At 64.5% G+C, this 10,893-nt stretch overlaps 1 protein-coding gene across 2 annotated transcripts; it reads right to left on the reverse strand.

Moving 5' to 3' along the window:
• Positions 1 to 365: 365 nt before the first annotated feature.
• ECEL1 (endothelin converting enzyme like 1) lies at positions 366 to 9,543 on the reverse strand. 2 transcript variants are annotated; one of them, XM_021075764.2, is made up of 18 exons: positions 9,302 to 9,543; positions 7,187 to 8,067; positions 6,480 to 6,548; positions 6,263 to 6,373; positions 6,094 to 6,186; positions 5,798 to 5,922; positions 4,906 to 5,128; positions 4,314 to 4,412; positions 4,007 to 4,081; positions 3,697 to 3,800; positions 3,347 to 3,405; positions 3,212 to 3,263; positions 2,361 to 2,428; positions 2,062 to 2,186; positions 1,671 to 1,736; positions 1,202 to 1,297; positions 928 to 1,004; positions 366 to 798 (listed from the first exon to the last, which is right to left on the reverse strand). In XM_021075764.2, the coding sequence occupies exons 2-18, from the start codon at positions 7,970 to 7,972 to the stop codon at positions 699 to 701; spliced, it is 2,328 nt and encodes a 775-aa protein (XP_020931423.1). In that variant the 5' UTR covers positions 7,973 to 8,067; positions 9,302 to 9,543; the 3' UTR covers positions 366 to 698. The 2 variants fall into 2 exon arrangements, with proteins under 2 accessions (XP_020931423.1, XP_020931422.1); XM_021075763.2 differs by lacking the exon at positions 9,302 to 9,543 and adding an exon at positions 9,071 to 9,185.
• Between the last annotated feature and the right edge of the window lie 1,350 nt (positions 9,544 to 10,893).

Below are 10,893 nucleotides of genomic sequence, written 5' to 3' on the forward strand. Positions count from 1 at the left end.
GACACTCAGAAACTCCTGCAGGGGTGGGGGGGGCACCCTTCTGGACATTGAGGACAAGTCCCAGTGTCATGCGAGGATGTAGGTCCCTGGGCTCAGTGTTTTGGCCCCGTGAGGCCAAGCAAGGGACACCCTCAGAATCCCAAAGGAACCTGGGCGAGACTTGTGAGGGCGTGCGGAGGGGGTGGTTGGTGGGGGAAGACAGAGGAGCTGGGGGCATGGGACAGAGGTGGCCCAGCGCAGGCCACCGGGTTGGCGGGGGGACAAGACGGTCTTCTCCAGGATCCTGTTCTGCCAAGGGCTGGAGCCTTCCCCCAGGGTGTTCATCCAGCCCCACCTGCTCTGGGGACCCCTGAAGAGGCCGAGGCGACAGCAGAGCAGCTTTATTCACCAGACTTAGCAGCAAGAACAGCGAAAGTGGGGTCTGTACAATCCAGCCTGGCCAGGGGTCTGGCTCCCGCAATCCAGGCTGGGGGCTTCAGCGTCTCTCCCCCGTGCCCTCCTGGAGCCCAACCTCATCCCTGCTCTGGGCTCCTCCTGAAGTGAGGGATAGTGTGTGTATTGGGGGGGTACTGGGTCCTGGAGGGGCTGGGAAGGCGGGTGGCGTCCCACGTGGGCCAGAGCCGGGTCCATGCCTGCCCCGGCAGCCGGCAGGAGGCGATCGTGCAGGGCGGAGGGGGCGTGCTGGTGGGCTGCCAGGCTCACCACACAGAGCACTTGTGGGCAGGGTTCATGGGTGAGTCCCTGGGGCAATGGAAGGCCCGGCCGAACTCCTCGAACTGGGACACGCTGCCCAGCACCCTGGGGTAGGAGAGAGACCCACAAAGTGGGGATCCGAGCGGCCACCACCCCCTGCTGTCCCTTCCCATCCCCACCCACTCCCACCCAGACGTCTGGAGGGGGCGAGGCCAGGCAAGCAGGCGGGTGTACCTGTAGTGCTCAGGTGCATGCTTGTCGGTCAGCACCTGCAGGTAGATGGACTGTGACCGCCGCTTGATGCACCAGTTCTGGGCCCGGATCCGTGGGGAGGGGGGAGGGGGGAGATGAGGCCAGGTGTCCACTGACCAAGCCCTGCAATCCACCCGCTCTGCACACTGGGCCTTAATCCCCCCTCAGATCCCAGGGGTCCTCTGAAGGGTGGCTGATGGGAGACAGACTGGAAGCTGTGCCCCTCACCATCCCTACCAGCCCCCACCGGGCACACCTGGGCGAAGGCAATGAAGAAGAGCTGGTTGTGCGTGTACTTGAGCCGGTGTAGCGGGTGCTCAGGGCCGTGCTCACGTACCCACTTCTGATAGGCCTGGGGGTGCAGAGCATGGCGCTGCAGTACCCGGGACAGGGCCACCAGATACCCACCACCCAGTCAGCCCCTCATCCGCCCCAGCTCCGCACACCACCCACCGTGCTGAGCTCCCGGATCCCTGCCTTCCTCTGTCTCCAGAAGGCTAACCCCAGGCAGGTGCCACCCCCTCCAGGCAGCCTTCCTTGCTCTCCCGGAAGGCAGGCCCTAGGAGTCCCTCTTCCAGGGGACCCTGAGCCCAGCACAGCACCTCCTCTCCATGACCAGAGCTCAAAGGAAGGAGGGAGGGTTCCGAGGTCTCTGGCCCAGTCCTCACTGCCTGCCCCCCGCACCGCCCCACTGCGGGGATGGAGGGCCAGGCGGGGCGGCTCACGTAGTAGGCGAGCTTGAGGCCGCCCATGTCGGCGATGTTCTCTCCTAGTGTGTGCTTCCCGTTCACCTGGCAAGAAGGGAAGAGGCTAGGAGCGTCCCGAGGCCCTCTGGCCTCCTTCAGGCCTGGCCTCCCTGGCCTGGCCCCGGGCCCCGTCCCTCCTTCCCTTTCCCAGGAGGTTGGGGTTCGGCTCCCCCCTGCTTTGGGCCCCACACGCAGGTGAGTCTGTGTGAGCTCATTCACACGCCCGAGGGCACAGCACGCAGACCCCGGAGGGTGGGCAGGGCACGGGGTTGGTTTCAGGCACAAGGGTGTGCAAGGGGGTGTGCACGCTCCTCGTCTGCGCCGGCCAGGCCTGGGGACAATGGGGGTTGGTGCAGTGAGGGGGTCTCACCCGCTGGTTGTAGACGGTGAAGTTGTCGTACAGGTGGACGATGCATTCGGCCTTGCGCAGGAAGCGGCTGTAGGAGGCCTCGGTCCACCAGTGCAGCAGGTTGCCCGAGCGGTCGTACTGGCCCCCTGTGGGCAGCGGGCAGCCAAGCTGAGACCCGTCTTCACCCAAGAGCCTGGCTGGCACCAAGTCCCAGCCAACAGGCGCAGAGGAGCCACAGGGCCTCAGACAGCCCTCGCCCTCCCCGCCACCAACCCCCCGCCACCTGTCCTCTGCACCCCCAGGCTGCCCGCAGGCCTCACCCCAGTCATCGTAGCCGTGGGTCAGCTCGTGCCCAATGATGGTGCCAATGCCGCCGTAATTCAGAGACCTGGGCCCGGGGCAGCAGCGTCAGGCCCCAGCCTCGCCCACTGAGAGCCCCACCAAGCTGCCATCCAGGCCTCAGGAGACCCTGGCCAGGCCACAAGGTAGCCCAGGGAGGCCGTTGTCTGCAGGGTCCCAGGACACTTGTGCCTTAGCTTCCTCATGGGGTTTGTAAAAGGGGCCAATGAAACCTGCACAGCTGCCTTTCAGGAAATAACATCTAACACACCTGGGGTGCGGCGGGGGACACAGTTGGGGGAGACAGGAGGGAAACTGAGGCACCCACGTGGGATTTGGCCTTTTTCCTCACCACCAGGATTGTTCCACTTTTTTTCCTCTTTTCTCTTTTCTTTTTGTCTTTTTAGGGCCACACCCACAGCATATGGAGGTTCCCAGGCTAGGGGTCCAATCGGAGCTGCAGCTGCCAGCCTACACCACAGCCACAGCCACGCCAGATCTGAGACACGCCTGCGACCTACACCACAGCTCACGGCAACGCCGGACCCTTAACCCACTGAGCGAGGCCAGGGATCGAACCCGAAACCTCATGGATACTAGTCGGGTTCATTCCCGCTGAACCACAATGGGAACTCCAAGGATTGTTTCACTTTTGAGACACCCTGAAAGAGCCTCAAACCAGACAAAGGGAACTCGGGACATTTAAAAAAATGAAAACTAAAACCTCCATGTTTTCCTAAAGGACCAATGATGAAGTGAGATTCTGGGACCCCGGGTGGCAGCGGCATGTGGGGCAGTCCCCACCCACCCGCAGACAAAGTTCTGTACTCACTGCGGAAAGTCAGGGTCATACAGGGTAGGCTGCAGAATCCCAGCGGGGAACACTGCAGGGAGGGCAGGGTCAGGGGGAGGCCCCGCCCCACCCCTGCCTCCAGGCCCCGCCCCCTGTCCAGACACACCCCCTTACCCATCTGGTTCTTGTTGGGTAGGTAGTAGGCATTGAGTGCTTGCGGGGGGAGCAGCCACCTGCGGAGGGAGGCCAGGTCAGCTGGGGGAACCCCACTCCCTTCCCTACCCTCCCACCTCCTAGCCTAAAAGATGCCCTGGTGTCCCAGTCTACAGCCATGTCCTGGGCTTCCCCCAGGCTGATCCCACCCCGACAGCCCCCACCCACACCCTGTGCAGGTCTGGTTCTCCCCCCAGCACACACACACCAGCACATCTGTGGGGGGTTCTGTGCCACCAGCTTCCTGGTGTTTGTAAGGAGCCCTCTCCCCACGGCACCCCTGACTCCCCGACCCCAGGCCCGGCACCCACGTGGACTTGTCCACCTCCCGCCGGATCTTCTTGACCGAGAGCTGGATGCTGAAGCGAATGCTGTTCAAAATGTTCTTAAAGTAGGTTTTCTCGTGGACCTCGAACTGCACGGGGGGATGGACAGCGCTCAGTGACAGGCCAGGGGCAGGGCCAGACCCCAGCAGGCCCCACGCCCTCGCAGGGTCCATCAGTGGTGGGGCTGTGGCTCCTTCTCTGCAATGGTGCTTGGTCTCCAAAGGGGTCTTGGCCAGGGGCCTGGAGAAGTCTGGCCGGCCAGGCTGGGCAGGACAGGGGCAGAGGGCAGGCCCACCTCATACTCCTTGTCCACGGCTTCTGGTTTGAGCAGGAAGTCTGGGTACCCCACCATCACCATCATGTACTGGAGCTGCAGGTGAGAGGGTGGCGAGTGGGCCAGGGCCTCAGGAGGTAGGCCCCCCAGCCCGAGGGAGAAAGCTCCAGGGCCAGCCCAGGGTCGGGGCTCCAGCAGAGGTGACAGCAGGCTGGGTGATGCCAATTCCACAAGACACCTCTCTGCCTCTGCGGTCATCCCAGCTCTTGACGCACAGCAGGCGCTCCATACGTGTGTGTGGAACCCACACAGGGGGACAGGGTCCCACCTTGGCCCGAGCAGCTGCCTTGGTCTCTGCGTCCATCCAGTCCAGCTCCTCCAGGCGCTGACCCAAGATGTACTTGATGTCTTCTACCAGCTGTTGGACCTTCAGGGTCAGAGGTCAGGGATCAAGGGTCAACCCAGGCCTTCGCTCTGGGCCCCTAGCCCTTGACACGAGCGGTGCCCCCTCATCCTTCAGCAGCACTTCCTAAGCCCGGGACTTGAGGCTCGGCCCCAAGGGGGAGACCCTGGAGGGAGGGATTCAGGCCCTGAACCCTGATAAAAAGTTCAGTCCGGAAGGGGACGAACTGCTCCGGTAGCGATCACAAGCATTCCTGAGGCCATCCTACTGAGGAGAAGGGCAGAGAAGGGCAGGTGGGAGCTTGGCAGAGAGAGCCTTGTGCAACTGACAAACCAGGTGGGCTTCCTGGGGGAGGAGGCCTGCTGAAGAGTAGCCTGGAGGGTCGGAGAGGGCTGAGCCCTTGGCCAAGCCCAGTGCCCCAGGCTGCAGGGGTGGGGGGGTGCGGGGCTCCCTATGCTCCCTATGCTTGACCTTCACACCCGGCTCAGCACCCACAGCCCCACCAGGGCAGCCTGACCTTGGCCTTGCTGGCCGCTGAGAAGTGCTCATGCACAAAGAGAGCACCGAGTGCCATGCCAAAGTGACGGTTGGCCTGGCCCAGGCAGACACGGGCCAGCTCCTGTGGCTTGTCGCTGCCCTCCATCTCGCGTGCCAGCTCGTGCAGCGCCTCTCGGAACGGCGGTGACAAGTGCTCGCTCAGCACCACCACCACACGCCACACCAGGTAGTTGTGCAGGATCCTGAGGGCCGGGTGAAGCAGCTGGCTGTCCCCACAGGCTCCCGGGCGTGGGCGCCCCACCGCCACCCCCACCCCCAGCCTGGCCTTGGACGGAGCAGGACTCAGGGTCAGTCCAGGTGCTCCCGGCCCCAGTCAGGGAACAGGGCTGGGCCCACACACAGCAGGACACACCTCGGGCCACCGAGCAGAGCCCCTGATGCAGATGGGGCAGGAGCCAGCAGCATGGTTTTCTGACCTGCCACAGGGCGGGAGAGTGGGCACTGGGCGTGACTGCCTGCCTCAGGGCTGGCCTTCGGATGCCTCCTCCGCTCCTTCCCAGGCCGGGCAGCGACCAGGGAGGCCTTCCTCAAGGTGGCCCCAGGGGGAGCAGAGCGGCGGCCATGATTTCGCCTTCTGACGTCAGAGTCCCTCAAGCCTCACCACCCCCAGGAGAGGGCACCACAGCTCAGGAAGCTTCCAGCCCTCCCCGGGGCCCCACAGCACAACTGGGACAGCCAGGGCTGACCCTAGGGATCTGGACACCGTTGCCAGTGCTCCTCGCCTGCCTTCCCAGTATGAACACTGGGCAGAGGCGGCGGCGGGCACCGAAAGCTCACCAGGCAGTGAGGTCTGGGTGCAGGGGAAGGGCCTGGGGGCAGATGGGGGGCAGGTGGGTGACTGGCAGCCTTACCTGCGGGGTGTGGAGCGGATGAGCTGGGACACCTGCTGCATGTAGTCCGTGGCCAGCAGCACCAGCTCCTCATCCTCGGAGAAGTCCTCCTGGAAGATCTGGTCCAGCAGCCACTTCCACCGCAGCTGTGGGGCCATGGATGGGGCAGTGGGGCTGGGTGTGGCAGGGACCCCAGGAGACAGGGAGGGGGCCAGGGCGAGGCCACAAGAGGACACAGGAGTCCATGGCCTTGGAAGGCCTTGCTTGCCCTCGGGGGAGGGGATGGGCCAGGCGTCCGGGGCTGGGCTTGCACTCACATGGGGGGTGATCTTCTGCAGCTGCCCCAGGGTCACCTTGTTGTACATGGAGCTAACGTCTCGACGGAGGTCATCGTACTCTGACACTGTGATCTGGGCATGGAGGGCAGAGTTGACCCAGCCCTGCCCAATGGTTCCCGCCCCAGCACACAGCAGTCGCCCAGCTCACGTTGGCCAGCCGCTGCTCCAGCTGCAGGATCTCCTGGGCCTTCTGCTCCACAGCCTCGGCACCCAGTAGGCTGAGCAGGCGCTCCATGAACACCCGGTACGCTGCCAGGATCTGCACCAGGAGAGGGCACAGCAAGGATGGGGAGCCAGTGCCAGGCCCTGGTCCATGGCGCCCCGAACCCCGGGCCTTCCCTGAAGCCCAGCCCATGCTCCCACACCTTCTCGCTCTCCTCATCCTGAGCTAAGTATAAGGTCCTCTCTGGCAGGGTGAGCCCATCCTGGTCAATCTGGGGGGGGGGGGGAAAGATGGAGGTCAGAGGTCAACATTCCCAGTTCCTGCAAACAGACTGAATTCCCATCCAAAAGCCCACAAAGAGGACATGCCAGACATCCACTGTCACAAGCTCCAGGAGCACAAAGCCAGTATTCCCTCCCTGCATCCATCCGGAGAAGCTGGTCTCAGCCCTCACACCTGATCAGCCTAGCCTGGGGACTGCGGAGGGGAGCCCCATTTTTCTTCCTGCAGGCCTTCACTTTCCAAGCCACCTGTGCGGGGCACTCTCGGGCTGCACTGACAGCTGCGCCCACCTCCTCGGCCCTCAGGCATGCCAGCCCGCCCCAGCCTGGCAGGCTCATCCCCGGAGCCCATCAGTACACCCCTCCCTCTGCGCTCTCTCCGCCTGCCAGAGGGCTGGGAAATTGCGGCTCCCACGGCTCCGCTAAACACCACAATTACTCGAGGGAAATTACTTGCGCCCTCCTCCCGCGCTCTGCCGGTGTGCGCTCCCCTCCACTCCTCTCCCCCTCCCTTCTGCACCGGTCTCCCTGGGCGCACGGGGCTCCAGCAAGGCGTGCGTGCCAGGCCGAGGCGCCCCGGGTTCCCGGCCGCTGGCGGGGTGCCTGCGTGGGGGTGGGGGGCACTCACGCGGATGACGTAGCGCGAGGAGTTCCTGTCGTCCAGGCTGACCGTGAGCGAGAAGAGCGCCGCGGCGCTGTACACACCCTGAGCCTTGTACAGCAGCCGGTTGAGGTCCCAGCGCGCCGCCGCCCCCGGGCGCGCCGCCGCGCCACCCAGGTCCCAGCCCCCGCAGTCCTCGATGACCTCGAGCATGGGCCGCGGGCCGAGCCGTTCAATTTCCCGCATATCCAGGCAGGAGCGGAAGAAGGCGCGCACCTTGCGCTGGGCCGCGCCACCGGGCCCACCCCCGGGCCGCGCCAGCAGGCGCCGCAGACGCTCCTCGTTCTGCTCGCCGATGGCCGCAATGGTGCCGTAGGTGAGCTTGTCGTCCGGGATGGCGTGGCGCCGCAGCCAGCCACCGCACGCGAAGGAATAGAAGTCCTGGCACGGGTCTATGCTGGCGTCCAAGTTGGCGGCCAAGAAGCGGGCGGCGCGCGCGAAAGCCTTGCGCTCCGGGCAGCCCTCAGAGCAGGTGGCGCCTCCCGCCGCTCCCGGGCCCAGGTACTTGAGCGCCAGCATGGCGGCCAGGATGGCACAGAGGCCCGCGGCGAACACCAGCCCCGACAGCAGGCACACTTCGCGTCGGTTCCAGCGCGGCAGCCCTGCACGGGTCCCGGTGGCGCTGCGCGCCGCCCCCAGAGGAAAGCCAGGGGGCAGTGAAGTCCCCCGCGTGCCCCCCGCACCGCACCGGCTCACGTACTTGACCTCCTGGAACTCGTCGTAGTGTGCTGTCATCGAATACGGGGTCTCCATGGCGCCTTCGGCCCAGCCGCGCAGCTCTTGGCTACCTCCCCTAAGAGAAGATCCGGGCCACCCGGCTCCTAGCGGGCCTCCGCATGGCCTCCGGGCTGCAGGTGCAGGAAAAGTAGACAAAGGCTCAGAGAGGTACTGCGGTCCGACAGGGCCCCACAAGCCCGACGAGAAAGGGCACAGGCCTAGGTCCAAAGAGTGGAGGCCACCCGGAGAACCAGCGACTGGGCCTGGAGCCTGGCCTGTCTGCGCCACTCGGAGAAGGAGGGAAGTGGGAGGCTCGGAGCGGCCGCTACCTCCCGCAGGCACGGTGGCGTGTTTTAACCTCCCGGTCTCCGCGCACACATATGCTTGCTGCAGGTTTGGGAAGCCTCGGAAATAAATCAGAGAGACACCGGGCAGCTCGGGGCCTGGCACATAGTAGGCCTCCAATGAAAAGCTGTTTCTCTTCTCTTTGTATTTCCTGCCTGGGACCCGTTCCAGCCAAGGCTGGATGGGGGGAGGGGGCAAGTGGAGGCTGCAGAAAGGAGGTGTGGTCCACGCCGCTTCTACCCGGACCCTGAAGCCGCCTTTGGCTTTCTGCACTGGAACTAGACGATCAAGAAAGCGGCTAAAGAACCAAACTTTGTCCTCGCGGATGTCCGCAGAGCCACCACCAGACCCGTCTTCTCTATTCAGTGGCCTGAACGCCTACCAGCCCCTTTCCCAAGCGGCCTGCGCCAGCGCGCCTTCCCCCCCACGATCCTGGAGAAACCCCGAAGAAACCCCGACGGCCCTAAAGAATCCTGAACCGGGCCCGCCCCCGTCCTCACCCCGGCCCACTCCTGGCTTCAACAGGTTCTCCCCAGAACCCAAACTTGGAGGAAGTTTCACCCCCGGTGCGGATAGACCTGACCTCGCGCGCCCGGAGCCCTGGGCGCCGAGCCTTCCGCGCCGCGCCGGGCAATGCGCGCAGCCCGAGAACCAAGCCCAGTCGTCGCAGCAGCAGCCGGAGCCAGAGCTGCGAGGACGCAGACAAAGCCTGGAGGCTCCGAGCGGCGGTGGCGGCGGCAGAGGTGGCTGATGATGGTGGCGGCGGCAGCGGGCTCGGGTGCCACTTACCCGGCAGGTGCGCACCCGGGCCGAGCGGAAACAGCGAATCGAGCCCGAGCCGAGGCGGGAGCCGGGGCGGACCCGGGCGGGCGGCCGCTCTCTCTGTGCGCCGGCCGCCTCCTCTGCTGCCGCGCCGCGCTGCGCCGCCCGCCGGCCCCGAGGGAGGGGGCGCGCCGGCGGCTCCACCCTCCTCCGCCCGCCCCCCGCGCCCCCCCTTCTGCCTGCCTCCATCCCCGCTACCTGTCAGCTCCGTGGCAGCTCGGGGACAGGGACACAGGCTGTGGGAACACAATCCTGGGGGTCCAGCACAGGCTCTGGGCTCAGGGATTCCAGGTTCAGCCACGTTCCTGAGGGAGTGAGGGCACCGCGTACTTCCGCGAAGGGGTCCCCTCCGATCCGATGCCCCCACTCAGGGATGCCGAAAGCGGCTCAGGCTGAAGATGGGGAGGCTACTGGGCCAGCCCAGCCCAGCCCACAGGACTGGAGCACCGCCCAGGAGGACTCTCGGAAAGGCTGTCAAGGGCACTGAACTAGGGCCTGGACCGCCTGGCCAGGAGCCTGGAGCAGAGCCGCTACAATAAGGGGGCGTCCTGGGCCTGCCTTTAGCGCCTGCCCATGCCCCGCACTCCCCTGCCCCAGGCCGGGGGTATTGGTTGGCAGTCCTGGAGGAACTACCCGCCCCTAACCCGTGTCCCACGGAGGGAGACAAGGGCTGCAGAGCCATGAAAGCGCCCACCCTGCAGGAGCCACAGAGGGAGGCAGCCTGTCCCCTCTGACCAGCAGCCCCAGTCCTGGAACAGGCCCTTGGGCCTCAGGAGCCTGGTTTTTGGGCTGGTGGGAGGACAGGCCAGGTAGTGGGGACTGTGAATGAACCCACCTACTCCCTTCTTCTGAGTCAACTTGCTTCCTTTCTTTTTTTTTAGAGACGAACCCCAGCTTATGGGAGTTCCGGGACAAGGGGTCAAAACACCTCAGCATCCAAGCTGCCACATCTGTGACCTACACCACAGCTTGCAGCAACTCCGTGTTTTTTTTCGTTTTTTTTTTTTTTTTTTTTTTTTTTTTTTTTGCCTTTTTAGGGCCACATCCACAGCATATAGAAGTTCCCACGGTATGGGTCAAATAGGATCTGTAGCCATTGGCCTATACCACAGACACAGCAAGGTCAGATCTGAGCCGCATCTGTGACCTACACCACAGCTCATGGCAACACCATGGGATCCTTAACCCACTGAGCAAGGCCAGGGATCGAACCTCATGGTTCCTAGTCAGATTTGTTAACCACTGTGCCACGACAGGAACTCCTCAACTCACTTTTTGAATGGGGAGCCTCCCTGCCATGGCTCCCAGCCCCTGGACACAGGGCCTGCGTCTGCCAGGCTCCCTCACCACTGTACCCACAGGGCCTGGCCCTCATGGGGCCCAGGGACCTTGGGGCTTCTTGGATGAATGATGCTGTTTCTGGAGTCTCTGATCTCTCTGCCCAGCCCTACCCACCCCTCTCCCTCCAGCATCCCTAGTGGGGGATCCCCCCTCCCCCCCAAACACCAGCACTGCCAGGCCTGATGGCTGCAGCTTGTAGGACTGGCCTCAACAATGTCAGAGATGGCCCAGGATCGCCCCGTGGAGCCCCTTCTGGTAAAAACCACAACAAGGCAGGGACAAAAGGACCCAACACCCTGGCCTCTCCCTGGGGATGCTCATCAGCCCAGCTACTGGCCCTGACCCAGTGCCCACCTCTGCCCTCATCCTGCCTGTCCCTTGTCTGTCCACCTGTCCACCTCGAAGCCACTGCTCTGTGTACGCTCTGCCTCCATCTCTGGCCACCTCAG

Source organism: Sus scrofa, chromosome 15 (assembly GCF_054392235.1).
Source record: "Sus scrofa isolate SSC_HxYL_T2T_F1_AM1 chromosome 15, Sscrofa_HxYL_maternal_Yorkshire_Landrace_v2.0, whole genome shotgun sequence".
Taxonomy (NCBI): Eukaryota; Metazoa; Chordata; class Mammalia; order Artiodactyla; family Suidae; genus Sus; species Sus scrofa.

What these genes read in the sequence shown, in the direction of transcription:
- ECEL1 (XM_021075764.2), bottom strand. Translation starts at nt 7,972, where the DNA reads ATGGAGACCCCGTATTCGATGACAGCACACTACGACGAGTTCCAGGAG. An exon ending in TGCAGAAGATCACCCCCCAT is followed by an intron (nt 5,923 to 6,093) that starts GTGAGTGCAAGC and finishes ATGGCCCCACAG; the next exon opens with CTGCGGTGGAAGTGGCTGCT. An exon ending in AGGCAGCTGCTCGGGCCAAG is followed by an intron (nt 4,082 to 4,313) that starts GTGGGACCCTGT and finishes TCTCACCTGCAG; the next exon opens with CTCCAGTACATGATGGTGAT.